The sequence below is a fragment of the Sitophilus oryzae genome, unplaced genomic scaffold, assembly GCF_002938485.1.
Source record: "Sitophilus oryzae breed Bouriz unplaced genomic scaffold, Soryzae_2.0 scaffold_1274_pilon_pilon, whole genome shotgun sequence".
Taxonomy (NCBI): Eukaryota; Metazoa; Arthropoda; class Insecta; order Coleoptera; family Curculionidae; genus Sitophilus; species Sitophilus oryzae.
Window position 1 is genome coordinate 2,915,877 of NW_022145920.1, and position 21,045 is coordinate 2,936,921.

At 31.6% G+C, this 21,045-nt stretch overlaps 1 protein-coding gene across 8 annotated transcripts in view; it reads right to left on the reverse strand.

Annotated features, from left to right (window-relative positions):
* The window catches only part of LOC115874362 (DNA repair protein RAD50-like), an 81,323-nt gene that overhangs the window by 27,188 nt on the left and 33,090 nt on the right, over positions 1 to 21,045 (reverse strand). For 4 of the 8 annotated variants that reach the window (XM_030889496.1, XM_030889497.1, XM_030889495.1 and 1 more), the window contains 23 exons: positions 20,951 to 21,005; positions 20,783 to 20,889; positions 20,689 to 20,725; positions 20,573 to 20,629; positions 20,423 to 20,479; positions 19,178 to 19,231; positions 19,037 to 19,093; positions 16,027 to 16,083; positions 14,798 to 14,854; positions 14,653 to 14,709; positions 14,507 to 14,563; positions 14,366 to 14,422; positions 10,444 to 10,500; positions 10,303 to 10,359; positions 10,155 to 10,214; positions 10,012 to 10,068; positions 9,834 to 9,961; positions 815 to 857; positions 705 to 751; positions 606 to 648; positions 518 to 552; positions 419 to 461; positions 299 to 351 (listed from right to left, as the gene is read on the reverse strand). In XM_030889496.1, the coding sequence (XP_030745356.1) occupies positions 299 to 351; positions 419 to 461; positions 518 to 552; positions 606 to 648; positions 705 to 751; positions 815 to 857; positions 9,834 to 9,961; positions 10,012 to 10,068; positions 10,155 to 10,214; positions 10,303 to 10,359; positions 10,444 to 10,500; positions 14,366 to 14,422; positions 14,507 to 14,563; positions 14,653 to 14,709; positions 14,798 to 14,854; positions 16,027 to 16,083; positions 19,037 to 19,093; positions 19,178 to 19,231; positions 20,423 to 20,479; positions 20,573 to 20,629; positions 20,689 to 20,725; positions 20,783 to 20,889; positions 20,951 to 21,005 (1,332 nt within the window). The remainder of the gene's footprint in view (positions 1 to 298; positions 352 to 418; positions 462 to 517; positions 553 to 605; positions 649 to 704; positions 752 to 814; positions 858 to 9,833; positions 9,962 to 10,011; positions 10,069 to 10,154; positions 10,215 to 10,302; positions 10,360 to 10,443; positions 10,501 to 14,365; positions 14,423 to 14,506; positions 14,564 to 14,652; positions 14,710 to 14,797; positions 14,855 to 16,026; positions 16,084 to 19,036; positions 19,094 to 19,177; positions 19,232 to 20,422; positions 20,480 to 20,572; positions 20,630 to 20,688; positions 20,726 to 20,782; positions 20,890 to 20,950; positions 21,006 to 21,045) is intronic. The other 4 variants (XM_030889498.1, XM_030889499.1, XM_030889500.1 and 1 more) reach the window with 4 other exon arrangements.

The window sequence follows — 21,045 nt, forward strand, 5'->3', positions numbered from 1 at the left end:
ATGAAATGAAGATCGCTGTCATTTTATATGTAAATTTATATGGGAAATGTCATCGATTGTCATTTCCCAGCCAACTGGACGCCGTTTTTTTTCGATCATAAGGTATTTATCATTTCAAGTAGAAATCTTTTCAATAGAACCTTAACTTGAAATATTCAAATTTGTAAACTCTGAACATTATAAAAGTTATAGTAAAATATCCTTAGCTTAAGCTCCCTTATAAAACATTAACAGGAATTTCTATATATTTTACGACATTTCCCATCATAGAAACGTTTCTATACATTCAGTTACTAACCTAATGTTTCCTGCTCGCTGGATTCACTCTTTGCGGAACTCTTTATAAATTTCCTTGAAAAAACAAATTATATTTGGAACCTGGTTAATTGTATGTTATAAAAATATCTTTGCTACTTACTCCAGCTGAATTCTTTCAAGCTTTATTACTAATTCAGGGAGCACTAAAAAATCGGAATAAATATTATGATTTAGTTTAATAAGAATAAATTAAACAAACCGGTGATCTTTTTCGGCTCATTGTGCTGAAAGTATCTGCAAGAGAAAAAATAATTAAACAAATATCATAAATTAAATTATATACATACTTTGACATGATTTCTGACGATTCATTGCTTTCTTTAGGAGGTTCTAAAAAAAATTATAAATAAAAATGTAATTTACTTGAAGGGGAAAGCTTTACTTACCAGTAACTTCATTTTCTTTTTGTTTATTATCTTTGGTGGTTATATCCCTATAAATTCATAGATAAAAATTAATTATCTTTGACGCTTTAATATAATTATTTGAGATATACCTCAGTATGACTTTTAATGAGCTGTCATTTTCTTGGTTTGTTTCTAGAATAAATTTATAAGCATAAAATCTAATTGTACCGGGTGGCGCCTCTCATACGACGCAGAGACAGCAAGAAGAACAACAGTATTGAAACGGCTTTTTAGGAGGACATGTAGATTAATTTAAAGTGGGGTTTCCATACGTCTGGATTTACCCGGACATATTCTAAAGTGTCCGGGACGGTCCGGCCCGGATTTTGAAAAACGGGAAACCTGACCACAAAAACAATTTGACTTAGTAAAATATTTTACCACCAGTTATAGTTGAATTAATTTTCTCAGTTACTTTGTTGAATATTTTAGTGTCTAGGATGCTACAGTACAGGGTGGACCGAATTCGAAGCTCATCATTGGGATTTCGGAAACCGTAAGAGATACAGGATCGGTTAAATGGAGGCAAAGTTGCGCAATTTGATGCTCAATAAAATGCTGTATTGCATTTTGAAAAATTCCGAATACTTCGGAATATATTCGAAAAAAATCGGAATGTTCAATTTTGTTTTCTGTTATTTCCTGGTTTTATTTGTAAATATAACTTAAAATGTGAAAAATTCATATTCATGGCCACTTTTTCTGCTCTATAACTCTGTGTGATTAAATATTGACTCTGACGTTTCGGCTTTTGGCGACCATCATCAACTTATTTTTTTTAAATACGGACCTTATTTTTTTTTCAATTTAACTAAATCCTTTCATCACTCTTAAAACACTATACAGGGTGGTCCGAATTGTATTCCGGAAACTTTGGCAGCATATTCTGCACATAAAAATAAGTAAAAATGTTCGTATGGATGTATGTCCAAAAATGCTTAGTTTCGGAGATACAGGGTGTAGAAATTTCATTTTTATTTCGATTTTTTCCAAATAATTTCTGCAGTAACGTCAATATTTGGATAAAAATTGGTATCTGGGAGTTTTTTGACATGAGAAATTTGATTTTGAAGTCAATATGACTCCTACTAGTAGAGGGCACCACCTACATATTTTTTAACTGGTTTGAAGAGTAATAACTTTTCGTCCGTACCTATATAAAACTACTGAGTAATAAAATATACATTTACGACGCTTTTTACGTAAAAAAGGTCTCTTGGTAAAAATCGTTACGAGTAATGGTTCTCTGTTATTGACTAAATAGTTATTAGATTGAGATCATAAATTTGAATTGTTTTTGTACCAAAAGTTCAACAAAAACTGTTTTATCATCATTTTTTTGCAGAACAAATATGATTAATTTAAAAAAATAACAATTTCCCAAATTTATTATTTCAGTGAAATAACTATATCTACTCAACCTGTTTATTTTTCGTTAATAATGGCATGTATTGACTATTTCCATTCTAAATATCTTGAGAACGGTTGCTCGTAGCGATTTTTACAAAGAGATTGTTTTTACGTAAAAAATCACAGAGATGTATATTTTTCCCTCGGTAGTTTTATACAGGTACGGACAAAAAGTTATTACGCTTCAAAACAGTTAAAACACATGTAGGTGGCGACCTCTACCAGTAGGAGTCATATTGACTCCAAAATCAAATTTCTCATGACAAAAAACTCCCAGACACCATTTTCATCTAAATATTGACGTTACTTCAGAAATTATTTGGAAAAAATCGAAATAAAAATGAAATTTCTGCACCCTGTATCTCCGAAACTAAGCATTTTAGGACATACATTTATATGAACTTTTTTACCTATTTTTATCTGAAGAATATGCTGCCGAAGTTTCCGGAATACAATTCGGACCACCCTGTATATAGTCACTTTGATATTTGCCGACGTTTCATACAGAAAATTCCACCACCAGAATATTTTATGCAAAAAAAAATAAAAAATAAAAATGCAATACGGCATTTTATTGAGCATCAAAATGCGCAACTTTGCCTCCATTTAACCAATCCTGTATCTCTTACGGTTTCCGAAATCCCAATGATGAGCATCGAATTCGAGCCACCCTGTACAGTTCTAATTAACCAGCGCATGTTCGAAAGTACCCATTTCTATACTTTGACGCTTAAGTTTTTCGCTTTTGGTGCACTTCTGGAAAGGGAATATTTTTTTGGTTTATATTTTGACACGTCCGGATTTTGTCCGGATTTCTCACTTCACTTGTCCGGAATTTCCTTTATAAAAACCCTAATTTAGAGCAGTTTTTAAAAATATATAGATTTTTATAGGGCCTCCATAAAAAGTTACACATCAAAGTTGTGTTTTTTTATAATAGAACATTTAATATAATATTTTCTATTATATTAATCGATTTTCGGATTCTATAAAAAAAAATAAAGAATAAATTTTAAATTTCAATATACGCTACATAATTTGCCCTGTATAGGCTGACATGCAGTTAAAATATCCATTGTACTTTAAATCAAATTAAAACTTGGTACGAAAAGTTACACAGAGTGAGAGAAAATTAATATTGAACATGATCTCTTTGAAAGCAAGTTACTGTTTTGTAAATGGAACTGTAAATGTAACACCCTGAATATTTTTCCGATATTCAATGGAAAATGCATGTCTCTTTAAAACGTTGCATATCTCTCACACGATGACTTTTCTATGTTTCTACATTCATTTTTATGATATACCGGGTGCGTCCAATACCACCTAGATATTAAGAAGGCCACGGTTGTCCAATACGGGCGAGGTTGCATTTCTTGGTATGTAGGCATTCATCTTTTACTTTGCCTTTACTATGTTCGATCGTATTTCCGAAGCAAACCGGCACCACCGCCGCGGCGCTTTAGGAATTTCGCAAGACCGAGTCCAGTTGTACCGATTCAAAACTCCCATGTGAATTGCACCAATCATATTACCGGTAAGGTGGTAAAATCTAAGGGTGACATGATGGCGACCACATGTTTACGTTATGCTGAGCGCCAGATGATTTTTTTCGTTTGACCGCTCTCATTTGTAATATTCCGACGACAAACGTGTCCATATTTTCGCCTTTCCAAAGGACGAACAACTTTCGAAACAATGGGTACGTGCGATTCCAAGAGACAACTTTCAGCCCACTAAAAACCCCAGGGTTTGCGAGCAGCATTTTTCAAAAGGAAGTATCAAATTTTTTAATACTTATTTTGATGAGAAATCTGTCGATAGGTAATTGGTTAAAGGTAAAACTGTCGATATACCTTTACAACGTCCAACACTTTTAACAGGTTCTGTTCCAACAATTTTTCCAAATTGTCCCTCTTACCTTTCGAAACCCGATAACAACCGAAAAAGTAGAGATTTATTTGAAAAGTTTTTTGGACGTCAAACAGCTTAGAATCCTATACTCATCCCTTGTACAATCTCATTTGACATGTTATGTCAATGTCAGGGGATTTATCAGGGGAAAATATCTATTGAACATGTTGACCATGAATATGTAACTAGACATAAGGCGTTTTATCCTAGTTTATGCTCTAAAACTGTTGGACAAAGATCTTCAAAGTTTTTTGCATCTCGATTATATAACATCTTACCAACCTTTCTAAAGGAAGTTAAAAGTTACTCTGGGTTTAAAAAAGGGGTATGCAAATGGATGGTTGATCGAGGTAGAGATATATTTAATGACCTAGTTAACTTAAAATATACAAAATAAATTTTCATAAGTGCCAGAGAACATTATATATTGTCATAATTAAATTGTATTCCTTTCCACATACAAGTAATTCTATTACTTTGTGGTAATTCTTTTAACGTTTATTTCGATTCTTAAAATTTATATTTAGTCTTAGTTAAATTGTACTTAGATAATGTGTATTAGATATATTACCATATTATGTTGTATTGTACTGTACTATTTTGTATCTGTTTTAATTTCAAGAGAAAATGTTTAATAAACGTTATTATTATTTTTTTTATTTTTTTTTTAAATTTCGCAGTTTACTGGTTATGATACGGCGCAGATCGGCCAGCATGGCAAGATGCTGGGCTATGAGCATAATCCAGAAAGTGCCTGACAATGTTGGTGGCGTCCAGCACAACAGATTTCTGCATTTTATGGTAAGTGTTATACGGTATCGATATTATTTTTAAATTTTCTTTTAATGTTTTAGGTATCAGACCCATCGTGGATAAGATCACGGGTACGATGAAGACCGATTCCATCCGCCACATAGCTTTAACTTCTCTACGGAGCTCAGCATACTTGGTAAGTTTCTCAGTGTATTTCTGTTTTAGGTTGTGGTTGTTCGGTACTGATATATCTATCAAAAACGCTTTTTTCTCTTGCTTTAGAATAACTGTTATATCTGGTCGGTTATGCTCCATGCGTTTGTCCGTGATTATATCTTTGTCCCAATATATTTTTGCTATATCGTTCTCAACCACCGGCACGGGGACATATTTATAATAAGGGTTTTCGTTCACAGGCTTTAGATTATATAGTTTGAGCAATTCAAGGTATACAATAGTTGCCACCCTATTATGCCTTTCAAGGTACTTCGTATGAGCCAGTACAGAGCATCCCGACAATATGTGCTCTACAGTTTCAGTACATTCATTGCAGCGCCTGCAGAGGTCGTTGGACATTTGTTCTCTTAAAATGTACTTCCTGTGATTTTTCGTATTGGTAACATTGTCCTGGATACTTAACATGAAACCCTCTGTCTCTGGATATATTGTACCATTCTTAAGCCAATATAGTGAGTCTGCTCTATTAACTTCTTCTCGTTGGAGGTCATTGTAAAATCTCCCGTGCAATTCTTTCTGTGCCCAATTTTTCAACTCGTCTTTGACATTTTGATATTCTGGTTGTATCGTTGTTGACTTTAAGTTTAAGGGAGTGTAGTTATCGTCAGTGTTTACGATAGCACGGTGTAGGTTTTCAGTATGGTTATGAAAGTAGGTTCTAAGATTTTTTATCTCAGTGGCACATACATTATGTATATTTAAAATACCTCGGCCACCCAAATGCCTAGGAAGCATGAACCGATGTTTTGATGCACGTGGATGATGCATTCTATGTTTCGTTAATTGTACTCGAACATTCCTATTAAGCTCTTCGAGATCAGTTTTAGACCATGCGATAATGCCAAAAGAATATGCAAGTATAGGAATTACATACGAGTTTATAGCCTTCACTAAGTTTTTGGAGTTTAATTTAGTTCTTAAAACGGCCTTCAGTCTTGCATGAAATTGGTTCGTAAGAGTTTGCTTCATCTTTTTGTGTTCCATCTTATTTGTCTGTAGAAATCCCAGATATTTATATGGGTCCCCGTTGGTCCCCATTGCTGAAATAATCATGCCGTCGAGCTCTACTTCAGGTGCATTTACAACTTTGCCTTTATGAACATTCACTATTTGACATTTGGAAAGACCAAATGTCATACCAATATCTTGACTAATACTATGGACAACTTTCAATAGATCTTGTAGCTGAGTGTTGTTAGAGGCATATATTTTCAAGTCGTCCATGTAAAACAAATGGTTTACTGTTTCAGTTACAGTAGATGCTTTTAATTTGTATCCATGTCCTGTTTCTTTTATGGCATTAGATAGAGGATTCAATGCTATACAGAACCATAAGGCACTGAACGAATCGCCCTGGAATATTCCCCTACGTATTTTAATATCTTCTGTCTCGACGGTTCCAGCGGAGGCGCGAATAACTAGCTTGGTGTGCCATTGTGTCATTGCGTGCTTCAAGAAGGTTGAAAGATTTTCATTGATTCCGTAAATTTTAAGCACGTGCATTAACCAGGTATGAGGGCCAGAGTCGAATGCCTTTTGGTATCGATGTATGCCATGTTAAGATTTCTGTTTTTCTTTCTGGAGTGTTCTAGTACTACTGCGTCTATGGCCGCCTGTTCCTTGCATCCCCTTGCTCGCTTCCTGCATCCTTTCTGCTCTGGAGTTAAGATGTTGTTCTCCTCAAGGTAAGTATATATCTTGTTTGAAATAATAGCTGAAAGTATTTTGTATAAGGTTGGTAAGGAGGTAATAGGACGGTACATTGAGGGATCATCATAGTTTTCATTCTTCGGGAGAAGGTAGGTATATCCTCTGGCCATAAATTTTGGCATTGTTTCTGGTTTTTGAAGGATGTTGTTGAAACATGTTGCCATATCATTATTATGTTCTTGTTGGCCCTGGAATATTTCCCTACGTATTTTAATATCTTCTGTCTCGACGGTTCCAGGGGAGGAGCGAATAACTAGCTTGGTGTGCCATTGTGTCATTGCGTGCTTGAAGAAGGTTGAAATATTTTCATTGATTCCGTAAATTTTAAGCACGTGCATTAACCAGGTATGAGGGACCATGGTATGAAGGACCTATAAAAAATTAACAACTTTTTAAAACTTCGATGAGTTTAAACAAATTTTTGATAGTTGGATACTTCCTGAAAAATGGCATAAAATATTCAGTAATTTAAACGAAGTTCTATTATTTAAAATAAAAAGATCTCCAGGTCCTATTATTACTTATTCTATAAATATTGATTCCGAATTAAAACTGCACACATATTTATATGAACATGCTATTTCCTTAAATACAAATAAATTTAAAATACATTTTGTCTTAAATAATATTAATGATTTATCAGAAGTAATAAATGAGATTGAAAAATTAGAAAATCTTGCATCGAGTACCCAACCAACATCAAAAGAGGAAAAAACAAACAGTTCCAATAATATAATTAATCAGATTTGCAGCATTTTAGATAATTTAAAACACGAAGATAATAGTTCATCAGTGTCTTTTTTAGGTGAACAATTAAAATTATTAACTTTATCTAAAAAAAGAAATCGATATTCAGCTGACATCCTAGTATTATGTGCAATATTAAATACAATCAGTCCTCATGCATATAAGTATTTAAGAAATAATGGATTTTTAACATTGCCGCATCCTGATACACTAAAATCTATATGTAATTCGTTTCTTACTGACCCAACTCGAAGAAAGACAATCTTTTTTACTATATGCAAAAAATGTATACAAATATTTAAAAGATCACCAAAAACACATGATTTTACTCATGGATGATATTCATATTAAACCATATATGGATTATAAGGGAGGAAATATTGTTGGAACAACTGCTAATAGTGCCACTTTAGCCAATTCAGCATTTACTTTTATGATTAGCAGTGCACTTTCAGATTTTAAAGAAGTTGTACATATTTCACCAATTTCAAAAATTGATCATAACGTGCTTTTTAATCTTATAAAAAACATAATATAAAATACAAAAGTTGTAGCCATTTCCGGTGAAACAGGAAGTGATCAAAAACAATTGAATACGTCAATAAATCCTAATTTATGTCATATACTAACATACCAAATCTCGTTTTTTTTATCTGAAAAAATAAAAAGTAATAGGGATGAGCCACTGAGACGCACCCGATAGTGTTAATAAATCTTGATGTTATAAAAATTAAGGTGGTTGTATTATGACTGCCGTTCATAGATTTAGGAAGCTGCCGTTAAATCAACACAACTTTCAAATTAGTTCAATTTTTTACAACTAGTTATCAGTTTGTGTTAGTTGGGATGGTAAAAACTCTTAAAAATTTGACGAAAATGAAAACGTCGCTAGGAAATCACACCTTTAAGAGTATTTTCTAGAGATTTGCATTTTCCATTGAATATCGGAATAATATACTGGGTGTTCTATTTAAATAAAGGGTTACAGTTGGAGGGTAGGAATCATTTTTTAAAAATAATTAGTGCTTTACTTTGCTCTTAAAAAAAGGAGCAATTTGCTCTTAAATGTAAACAATTTTCAATATTAATTTTGTCTCACCCTGTATATCCTATAAAGTTATTTTTTAATTTGATTTAACGTACAATGGAACAATGGTTTTAACTACATATCAGGTAAATTACAATTTAGGTGGTTTTTATTCAAATTTTAAATGAATTCTTCATTTTTGGAAAACGTTAAATATGTCAAAAACCTTACCTTTTCGTCATGTGCTTCTCTAAAAAAACTCATCTTTATTTATTTTCGTAGATTAATATATACCGGGTGCGTGTTAAAAGTGGCTCACCCATATAATTTTTTTTATTTGTTTCAGTTAAAAAAAGAGATTTGGTGTGTTAGTATATGACATAAATTAGGACTGATTGACGTATTCAATTGTTTTCGGTCAATTCCTGTTTCACCGGAAATGACTACAACTTTTGATTTTTAAATGGCACCTTCTATTTTTTTTTCTTCATTCGATAAAAAATGACACTCGAATAGAATGACATATCATATGTCAACTTTTGACATTTTCGCATATGGTTTATTTGAAATTATAACTTGCGGTTCGTAACGAAAATTTGACTCGAAATGCCTTGACTCGAAGTGTATGGTATCAAATTATTCGTAAAAAAATGCTTTTTCTAAATATGCTAATGAGCCACCCTCATTCCATTTGAAAAAATTGAGATATGATTAAAAGTACGATTTGGGTTTTTTTTAACCAGCCAAGACAAGACATTAAAAAATTAGACGATCAAATCTATTTTTCCAATGCTCCTTGATTAAGAATAAGTGTTTTTGACAAAGCCATGGCACTCTAGATTGAAATTTAAAATACTATTTTTTATTAAGCAAGAATGTCAAAAGTTGACATATGATACGTCATTCAATTCAGAATACCATTTTCTATCGAATAAAGTAAAAATATACCGGTGGTGCCATTTAAAAATCAAAAGTTGTAGTCATTTCCGGTGAAACAGGAAGTGACCAAAAACAAGGGAATACGTCAATAATTTATGTCATATACTAACATACCAAATCTCGTTTTTTTATCTGAAAAAAATAAACAAGTTATAGGGGTGACCCACTTTTGAGACGCACCCAGTATAGAGTGTTTTATTACAAAAAACAATTTTGATGTGTAACTTTTTTTCCTCTAAAACTATATTTTTAAAAAAATATATATTTTTTAAATATGCTTCAAAAATTTCATTTCATAGAAACCCTTAGTCGTTCTCCTTCTCCTTGGACCCTCCGCATCGTATGATATGCACCTCCTGTACTTGTCTCACCATGTAATTGTATTTGTTCTTGGAAAATATCACTGGCGTTTTGAGTTTTTCTACCTTTCTTTTGTCTTAAATTACGTTTAATTTTAGCCTTCTTAATCTTTCCTTTAAAATTTTGGTTTGATATTTCCCTAAAACAATTATCTAATAGAAAATATTAAATTTGAATTTTATTACATACTCTAATTCCATTTCACTAGGCTGTTTATGATAAGGTACAGCAGTAATGTCCAGTTGTCTAAAAAATATATGTAATAATAACGCTTATTTTCGTTTATGTTACATTCTGAGAACAATATTATATTGAATTTTTTTGTTACATACTCTGTTGTGAAAATTTCAATAGCTAGTTTCTTATCAGGTACAGCGGTACGTTCTAGTTCTCTAAAAAAATAAAGTTAAAACTTATTATCGTTTGACACTTCTCTAGAACAATTATCTAATAATATGAGGACTATCTATTATTACATACTTTGAGTCTATTTCAGTAGCTATGTTCTTATCAGGTACAGTGGTACTTTTCAGTTGTCTAAAAAATAAAGATAAAGCTTATTATCGTTTGTTACTTCCTTAGAACCATTATTTAATACTATCATTATCTATTATTACATACTTTGAGTTTATTTCAGTAGCTAGTATCTTATCAGGTCCAGCGGTACTTTCCAGTTGTCTAAAAAAATAAAGTTAACAATTATTATCGTATTATTTTCTTACAACAATTATCTAAAGGACGGTCCACACTTGCTATATAAAGGACGGTCCACACTTGCTATATAACACTGCTATACAGGGTGCTACAAATTCGAGGTACGAGCATTGGTATCTCGGAAACCGTAATAGATACGAATATGGTTAAATTAGGGCAAAGTTGCGCTTTGGGATGTTCACCACGATGCCATCAAAAAAGTTTTAAAAATTCCAAGGATTGCTGAGTTTTTTGGAACAAACTGCTTTTTTTGAAAATCAATTTTATTTTTTCTTGTAGTTACTTTTTAGAAAATCAAAAAAATAATTGGACACTCTCATAGCTACTTTATTAGGGTTATCCGATAGTATTTTTAGATTTTCAAATTAGCTGATAATTTGTGAGATACAGAAGCCAACTTAATTTCTTTAAATACGGACCTGCATTTTTTATTTCAGGTTTTGAAAGAACTCGGTCTCCTGAATACAATGATATACCACACTTTAATATTTTTTTTGTTTTGGGTACCTTAACAACAACAAAACTATTTAATTATTATTTAAAATAATTTCAAGTCCGACTCTGGTTTCTTAAATTATTTAATCAGATTATATTTATCGCAACAATATTGATCAGCGCTAATTAACATTGGATAAGGAAAATCGAGCCAATTGGAAGTTTCAAATAAATAATATCCAGGTCAGAAATTTAAAGATATTATTTTTAACATTTTTATTGTGAATTTGAAATCTCAGTGTGCGATCTAATAATATGCATAATATTAACCGTAGTTATTATAAATAAATCAACTTCTACAAACTAGTTTCTAATGTTATACATGTTCGAAAGGGTTACCACCCTCCCTATTGAACAAATTTATTTTTCGTTCAATTTTATTTATAGGTGTTTGAACTTTCTTCTTATACTTCCGAATGCATTTTGTACTTTTTATTGTAAATGTTGAGATGAATTGATTTCACCTTTACAAATGACGTCAAGTAATGTAGCCCCTTGGCGCGTTGGCGTTAGGTCCAGGAACCTCGCTGGACATTATATTGCTCTACCATTTCCAATCCATCTTCCGGGAAAATGATTTGATTGTTTATATTATATTATTTTTTATTTTATTGCATTTGATTTTCCGTATTCAATGTTTTACCCCACATTGTTAAGTTTGAAAGCTTATCAATATTGTGACAATGAACAGATTAAATATTTAAAAAAAACAGAGCAGGACTTAAAATTAGTTTAAATAAATTATGTTCAAATGTCAAAACAAAAAAAAATATTAGGTGTGGCATACCATTGTATACAGGAGACTGAGTTCTTTCAAAATCTGAAATAAAAAATGCAGGTCCGTATTTAAAAAAATAAAGTTGGCCTCTGTATCTCACAAATTATCAGCTAATTTGAAAATCTAAAAATACTATCGGATAGCCCTAATAAAATGGCTATGAGAATGTGCAATTAGTTTTTTGATTTACTAAAAAGTAACGACAAGAAAAAATAAAATTGATTTTCCAAAAAATCAGTTTTTTCCAAAAAACTCAGCAATCCTTGAAATTTTTAAAACTTTTTTTATAGCATCGTGGTGAACATCCCAAAGCGCAACTGTGCCCCAATTTAACCATCTTCGTATCTATTACGGTTTCCGAGATACCAATGCTCGTACCTCGAATTTGTAGCACCCTGTATAGCAAAGTTATATAACATGTTACATATTTTTTAGTCATATTTAGCAAATTTCGCTGCTATATAACTTGCTAGAAGTTATCCATTTGTAGTCGGTAGAGATCAAAAGATGTTGTGCAACACTGCTATTGTAACATGAAACAATGCGTCCAGACTTGCTAAATTTCTAGTTTAGCCGCTCATATTTTCAGGGACGTGCGCGACAGAATCTTAGTGTGGTGAGCTGATATTGGTTTGTTTATTTACTAGTTAATAATATACCGTATGGTCAATAATAACGTTCGTATGATAGAAAAAAAACTGTGTCCAGTCGGCCTCTCGTCCAGTTGACTTGGACAATGGACATGACGATCGATGACGTTCCCCATATAATTTTCCATATAGAATGACAGCGTATGACATTTTTTTCGAACGTATGGTTCTTATATTAATGGAGTAGAGCCAAGAGCAGACTTGTCAACTAATTAAGTTTTATAGAGATCATACAGTGTTATGGGATATCCGTAGTCCCTCATTTAAAGTGAAATAAAAAAAGCATGATGCATGGTTAAAAATTGCAAAAAGTATGTATTTGGAAAGAGAAAAGTTGAGAAAAAAATGCGTCGTCTAATAGGTCAGTTCCAGAGGGAACAAAAGAAATGCAAATCAGGTACTGTTTAGATAAAGTGGATTAACTCAAAATGGTTTACTTTTAAGTTATTAATGTTTTTAAAGACAAAAACACACCACTAGAAATAGCCGCGGCAGGTATTGAAAAGGTAAGCTAATTGAGTTCAACTATATCTAGATCTTGCTTGTAGGCTATGGCGGACTGAAAACCGTTTTTTTTTCTCGACTTTCTCTTTCTTCAAAAAAAATTACGCACGCCGTTGCTGCGAGCTGAACCTCTTTTTTTGCCAAAACGAGATTCATGTTTACGAAAACTATAATGTGGACGGCTCCCGCTATTTTAACATATGATATGTAGCTTGTTAAATAGCAATGTTATATAACATGTTACTAAATGTGGACCCTCCTTAACACTGCTATATAGCAAAGTTATATAACATGTTACATATTTTTTAGTCATATCTAGCAAATTCCGCTGCTATAAAACTTGCTATATGTTATCCATTTGTAGTCGGTAAAGATCAAAAGATGTTGCTCAACATTGCTATTGTAACATGAAACAATGCGTCCAGACTTGCTAAATTTCTAGTTTAGCCGCTCATATTTTCAGGGACGTGCGCAACAGAATCTTAGTATGGTGAGCTGATATTGGATTTGTTTATTTACTGGTTAATAATACCGTATGATCGAAAAAAAAACTGCGTCCAGTCGGCGTCCCGTCCAGTTGGCTTGGACATGACGATCGATGACATTCCCAATATAATTTTTCATATATAATGACAGCGATCTTCATTTCATAGCCATCGCTGACGCCATTTCTTTTTCGATCGTATGGTTCTTATACATAGAGAAAGATAGTTAAAAGTTTGAACTTAAAAAAAGTAAAACTTTTTATTAGGTACTTTCTCTATGTCCTTATATTGTTAACGGAGTAGAGCCAAGAGCAGACTTGTCAACTAATTAAGTTTTATAGAGATCATACAGTGTTATGGGATATCCGTGGTCCCTCATTTAAAGTGAAATAAAAAAAAAGCATGATGCATGGTTAAAAATTGCAAAAAGTTGTATGTATTTGGAAAAAGAAAAAGTTGAGAAAAAAATGCGTTATCTAATAGGGCAGTTCCAGAGGGAACAAAAGAAATGCAAATCAGGTACTGGTTTAGACGAAGTGGATAATTCAAAATGGTTTGCTTTTAAGTTATTAATGTTTTTAAAAGACAGAAATACACCACGAGAAACAGCCGAGGCAGGTACTGAAAAGGTAAGCTAATTGAGTTCAACTATATATAGATCTATCTTGTAGGCTATGGCGGACTCAAAACCGCTTTTTTTCTCGACTTTCTTTATCTTTCTTCAAAATTAATTACGCACGCCGCTGCTGCTAGCAGAACCTCTTTCTCGCCAAAACGATTCATGATTACGAAAACTATAATGTGGACGTCTCCCGGTTTTTTAGCATGTGATATGTAGCTTGTTAAATAGCAATGTTATATAACATGTTACTAAATGTGGACCCTCCTTAATAATATGATTATCTATTATAGCATACTTCGAGTCTATTTCAGTAGCTAGTTTCTTTTCAGGTACAGTAGTACTTTTCAGTTGTCTAAAAAATAAAGATAAAACTTATTATCGTTTGGCACTTCTTTAGAACCATTATATAATAATATGATTATCTATTATTACATACTCTGAGTTTATGTCAGTAGCTAGTTTTTTATCAGGTATAGCAGTACTTTCCAGTTGTCTAAAAAAATAAAGTTAAACATAATTATCGGTTGTGTGATACTTTTTTAGAACAATTATCTCTTAATATGAATATCTATTATTACATACTCTGAGTCTATTTCAGTAGCTAGATTCTTATCAGGTATAGTAGTACTTTCCAGTTCTCTAAAAAAATAAAGTTAAAACTTATTATCATTTGACACTTCTCTAGAACAATTATCTAATAATATGATGACTATCTATTATTACATACTCTGAGTCTGTTTCAGTAGCTAGTCTCTTATCAGGAACAGTAGTAATTTTCAGTTGACTAAAAAAAAATTAAAACTTATTATCGTTCATTACTTCTTTTTAACAGTTTTCTAACAATATGATTATACAGGGTGGTCCGAACTGTATTCCGGAAACTTCGGCAGTATATTCTGCAGATAAAAATAAGTAAAAAAGTTCGTATAAATGTATGTCCTAAAATGCTTAGTTTTGGAGATACAGAGTGTAGAAGTTTCATTTTTATTTCGATTTTTTCTAAATAATTTCTGCAGTAACGTCAATATTTGGATGAAAATTGGTGTCTGGGAGTTTTTTGACATGAGAAATTTGATTTTGATGTCAATATGGCTCCTACTAGTAGAGGGCGCCACCTACTTATTTTTTAACTGGTTTGAAAGTAATAACTTTTCGTCCGTACCTGTATAAAACTACTGAGTAAAAAAATATACATTTACGACGTTTTTTACGTAAAAAATATCTCTTGGAAAAAATCGCTATGAGTATTGATTTTCGAGATATTTGGAATCGAAATTATCAATACCTGTCGTCATTGACATAAATTAAACATGTTGACTAAATAGTTATTAGACTGAGATCATAAATTTGAAAGTTTTTGTGCCAAAAGTTCAACAGAAACTGTTTTATCATCATTTCTTTGCAGAAAAATTTATGATTAATTTAAAAAAATAAAAAATTTCCCAAATTTATTATTTCAGTGAAAAAACTATCTACTCAACGTGTTTATTTTTCGTCAATAATGACATGTATTGACTATTTCCATTCTCAATATCTGGAGAACGGTTGCTCGTAGCGATTTTTACAAAGAGATATTTTTTACGTAATAAATAACAAACATGTAGATTTTTTCCCTCAGTAGTTTTATACAGGTACGGACAAAAAGTTATTACGTTTCAAAACAGTTAAAACATATGTAGGTGGCGCCCTCTACCAGTAGGAATCATATTGACATCAAAATCAAATTTCTCATGTCAAAAATCTCCCAGACGCCAATTTTCATCCAAATATTGATGTTACTGCAGAAATTATTTAGAAAAAATTGAAATAAAAATGAAACTTCTACACGCTGTATTTCCCAAACTAAGCATTTTAGGACATACATTTATACGAACTTTTTTACTTATTATTATCTGCAGAATATGCTGCCGAAGATTCCGGAATACAGTTCGGACCACCCTGTATATTATTACATACTCTGAGTTTATTTCAGCAGCTAGTTTTTTATCAGGTACAGTAATACTTTCCAGTTGTCTAAAAAATTAAGTTAAAACTTATTATCGTTTGATACTACTCTAGAACATTTATCAAATACACTCAGATGCAAAAAAACGCAACAGAGAAATTTTTGTTCAAATTTGTTCAATTATATTTTTATTATTTTTAGCCCTATTTGCATGATTTTTTTAGCAAACTGTATATAATTATATCAACTTTAATTCGTAAACAGTTTTTTGTAAACTTTAGTAATTGGCATATTATACAGGGTTAATCGAGGGGTTGTGTTTTTATCCAAACCAAACCAAACATTAAAACACCCTGTGCAATATAATATAATATAATTTCGTGTGTAAATTTTCCTAAAATATAATTTTACGGTAAGAACCATGTGTCCTGAGCATTTTGTTTTTATGGATCACGTCAATGCATGCTTTGGTTAATTTTTAAGAAGGAAATGAACTGATCACGATCAATTTGCAATTTTTTCAGTTATCATTACTTTTGATGTAATTTTTTAAAAAGACGAGATGGTTTTGGTAACTATTGTCGTAACGGCATATCACGCTGCATCGGATACTCTATACTAAATAAAAAAAAACGTAAAAGACTAACGATACAGTCCTGGTTTTAATAAACATTAATAACGATAACAGAACTAATGATATTAAGGAAGACATCTGTAATACTGAAGTATACAGACAGAAAAAAAATAGTAAAAAATACCCTAATACTTTGTATTGCCTCCTCTGGCTGCCATAACTGCCTGTATACGTTTGTTCATACTGTCATTGAGGCTGCATATATCATATTGCCTTATGTTTTCCCATTCTTCTTTAAGGACCAAGCGAAATTCATTTAATGAAGCTGGTAACGCTTCGCGACCTCTAACCCTCCTGCCAAACATTTCCCAAACGTCGAAGATGATGTATGTATGAACATGATGTTATATGTAGGAACATGATGTTCATAGTAGTATATAGTTCACAATAATCAGCAAAGCTGCCTTGTCATATTGAAAAAAAGCTTCAAAAATAAATTATAATTGAAAAAATTGGAAATTGTTGGTGGTAAGTTCATTTCGCTCTTAAAAATTAACCAAGGATTGTATTGACATGATCTAAAAAACAAAATGTTCAGGAGACATGGTTCTGACCTAAAATTATATCTGAGGAAAATTTAGACTCGAAATTATTACACAGGGCGTGTCAAAAAAGTTAGGGTAAAAGAACAACCCCTCGATTAACCCTGTACAGGGTGTCCCATTTTAGTTGAAATGATACGGTATCTCCGTTATTAGTAAAGATAGGAGGATGCGGTTTGCACAAACCTGTCCCACTTTTTTGTCAAACGGAAGATGCTGCAAACAAAATTTTTATAGCCTTCTTCGTTTCTGAGCTACAGGGTCTTTTTGAAAATTTTGCAATTTGGGACACCCCCTGTATCTCTGTTATTGTTAACGGTATCGAGAAGGTGAATACTGTTTATTGTAGAACTTTTTACGTAGAATACAGTGGCGTAGACTGGTTTTCTACGAAAAAAATATTTTTGAAAGTATGAACTAAAGTTAGGTTTTTCAAATGGAACACCCTGTATATTTATAAATAATATGATCTGTCTTACTATGAGCTTCTCAAAAATGTATATCACTCTATATTTATTTTCAGTATTTACTGCAATATTTAAAATATATCATTTTCTTATTAGTAGGCCGTGATAAATAACAAAAAAAAAATAAAATGGTAGGTATTTACTAAAATAATCTACATATATTCAAATTTTATTTGGGATTAATATGTTACACTTTTGTGTTACTGTTACCACTGAATCTGTGAATATATTTTTCTTTTTCTCATAACGAAATTTATTTATAACGGGATGCGTTTGCAAATATCTAAAAGCTTGCATTATTAAAGCATTTTTCAGGTGTTCGACATTGTTGTAGTTGCCAGGATATATGCCTTCATATTTCAAAAAAAAACAAAATCAGAAATCGAGAACGAACAAATCCGGGAATCAGTGGGGCCACCATATGGGTTCATTGGTTCCATATGTTGGGATTAATTCATTCATTTGAGAAATAATAATTTAGCAAAATTCTAATATTTTCAAAGTTGTGAGCTGGAACCTCATCTTGCTGAAAGTATATTTCACGTAAATTAGCTAAAGGAATATCTAAAATTTCCTGTGCTGTAGCTTCTAAGATTTACAAATAGCGGTAGAGAGTTAAGTTTCCCTAATATATAAAGAATTTATTAGTGGCTTCCAAAATAAAACAAGAGACAGATAGTAGTATACTTTTAATAATTCCTTAGTTTCATCATTCAATCATGGCCTACTAATAAATATGATCTTTTAATAAAAACTTTTAAATATTGCAGTAAATAGTGAAAATAAATATAGAGTGATATATATTTTTGAGAAGCTTATGGTAAGTCAGATCATATAATTTATAAATATACAGGGTGTTCCATTTAGGAAAACATAACTTTAGTCCATATCTTTAAAAATATACTTTTCGTAGACTGACAGACTACGCCACTATATTCTACGTAAAAAGTTCTACAATAAACAGTTTTCAACTTCTCGATAGCTTTAACAATAACAGAGATACAGGGGGTGTCCCAAATTGCAAAATTTTCAAAAAGACCCTGTAGCTCAGAAACGAAGAGGGCTATGAAAATTTTGTTTACGGCATCTTCCGTTTGACAAAAAAGTGAGACAGGTTTGTGCAAACCGCACCCTTCTATCTTCACTATTAACGGAGATACCGTATGATTTCAACCAAAATGGGACACACTGTACAATATGCCAAATCCTAAAGTTTATAAAAAACTGAGTTTACAAATTAAAGTTGATATAATTATATAGAGCTTGCTAAAAAATTCATGAAAATAGGGTTAAAAATAACAAAAATAAAACACTTTAAACTTTGTAATTGTTGCGTTTTTTGCATCTGAGTGTAATATGACTATCGTTTATTACATACTCTGAGTCTATTTCAGTAGCTAGTATCTTATCAGGTACAGTAGTAATTTCAAGTTGCCTAAAAATAAAATTAATTATCGTTTGTTAATTCCTTAGAAGAGTTATCTGTTATCTAATAATATGATTATCCATTATTACATACTTTGAGTTTGTTGGACTAGCTAGTTTTTCAGGTAGAGCAGGAATCTCCGCTTGACTAAAAATATAGGATAAGAGTATCAGTATATTACGTATCTAGATCCGTTATTTAATAAAAATGTTATACAGGGCGGTCCGAACTGTATTCTGGAAAGTTCGACAGCAGATTCTGCAGATAAAAATAAGTAAAAAAGTTTGTATAAATATATGTCCTAAAATGCTTAGTTTCGGAGATACAGGGTGTAGAAGTTTCATTTTTATTTCGATTTTTTTCAAATAATTTCTGAAGTAACGTCAATATTTGCATGAAAATTGGTTTCTGAGAGTTTTTTGACATGAGAAATTTGATTGATGATTTGACTAAAGTCCCTAGATATATATCTAGGGACTTTAACTCCTACTTGTAGAGGGCGCCATCTACATACTTTTTAACTGGTTTGAAGAGTAGTAACTTTTCGTCCGTACCTGTATAAAAGTACTGAGTAATAAAATAAACATCTACGATATTTTTTACGTAAAAAAGGTCTCTTGGTAAAAAAAATAATGGTTTTCGAGATATTTGGAATCGAAATTATCAATACCTGTCATAATTGACATAAATTAAACATGTTGACTAAATAGTTATTAAACTAAAACCATAAATTTGAAATGATTTTGTGTTAAAAGTTCAACAGAAACTGTTTTATCGTATTTTTCCTCTAGAAAAATTCAATATTAACTTAAAAAAAAATAAGAAGTTCCCAAACTTATCATTTCATTCAAATAACTATCTAGTCAACATGTTTAATTTTTGTCAATAATGACATGTATTCACTACTCCCGTTCTAAATATCTTGAAAACGGTTACTCGTAGCGATTTTTACCGAGAAACATTTTTTTTACGTAAAAAATCACGAGAATGTATATTTTTCCACTCAGGAGTTTTATACAAGTACGGACGAAAAATTAATACTCTTCAAAATAGTTACAACACACGTAGGTGGTGTCCCCTACAAACAGGAGTCATATTGACATGAAAATCAAATTTCTCATGTCAAAAACTCCCAGACACCAACTTTCATCCCAAATATTGACATTACTTAAAATAAAACTTGTACGCCTTGTATCTCCAAAACTAAGCATATTAGGACATACATTTATACGAACTTCATATTATTTATACGAACTTCTTATTTTTATCTGCGTAATATGCTGCTGAAGTTTCCGGAATACAGTTCGGACCACCCTGTATATTGCTTTTATTACTTACACTGAGTTTATTTCAGTAGGCTGTTCATAATCAGGTAAGTCAGTAATCTCCAGTTGTCTAAAAAAATATATAAATATAAAGTTTATTATGGTTTATAATTTCACCAGAATAACTAACTAAAAATATTATATTTTTAATTTTATTACGTACTGTGAGTTTTTCTGAGTAGGTGGTTTGTAATCGGGTTCGCCAGTTATCTTTAGTTGTCTGAAAAATAGAGTAAATATTTTCTATTTTATAGAGTATATTAATCAATTAGAACGTACTTTGAGCGAACTTTATCCTGTACATTAGGTGTCTCATCTGTAATATAACATTTTTTAAAATTGAAAGTTATGGTACATAGATTAATATTATTACCTGATTGTTTTACTGTCTTCTCATAAGGGTAATCAGTTAAATAAACTGTTACATTGTCTGTATCAAGAAACACATCTTCAAGCTTATTATTAGTTTTTGCAGCTTTCCTAAAATTAATTTATCAAATAAACTGTTTAGGTACTTAATCTATTTTATATGTATGTATACTTGAAACTAGTCTTGCGAGTAGGTGATTCCTTTTTACCTTCCTCTAAAATATCATCTAAAATTGTATCCAGACAAATTAAAAACAAATCCATGTT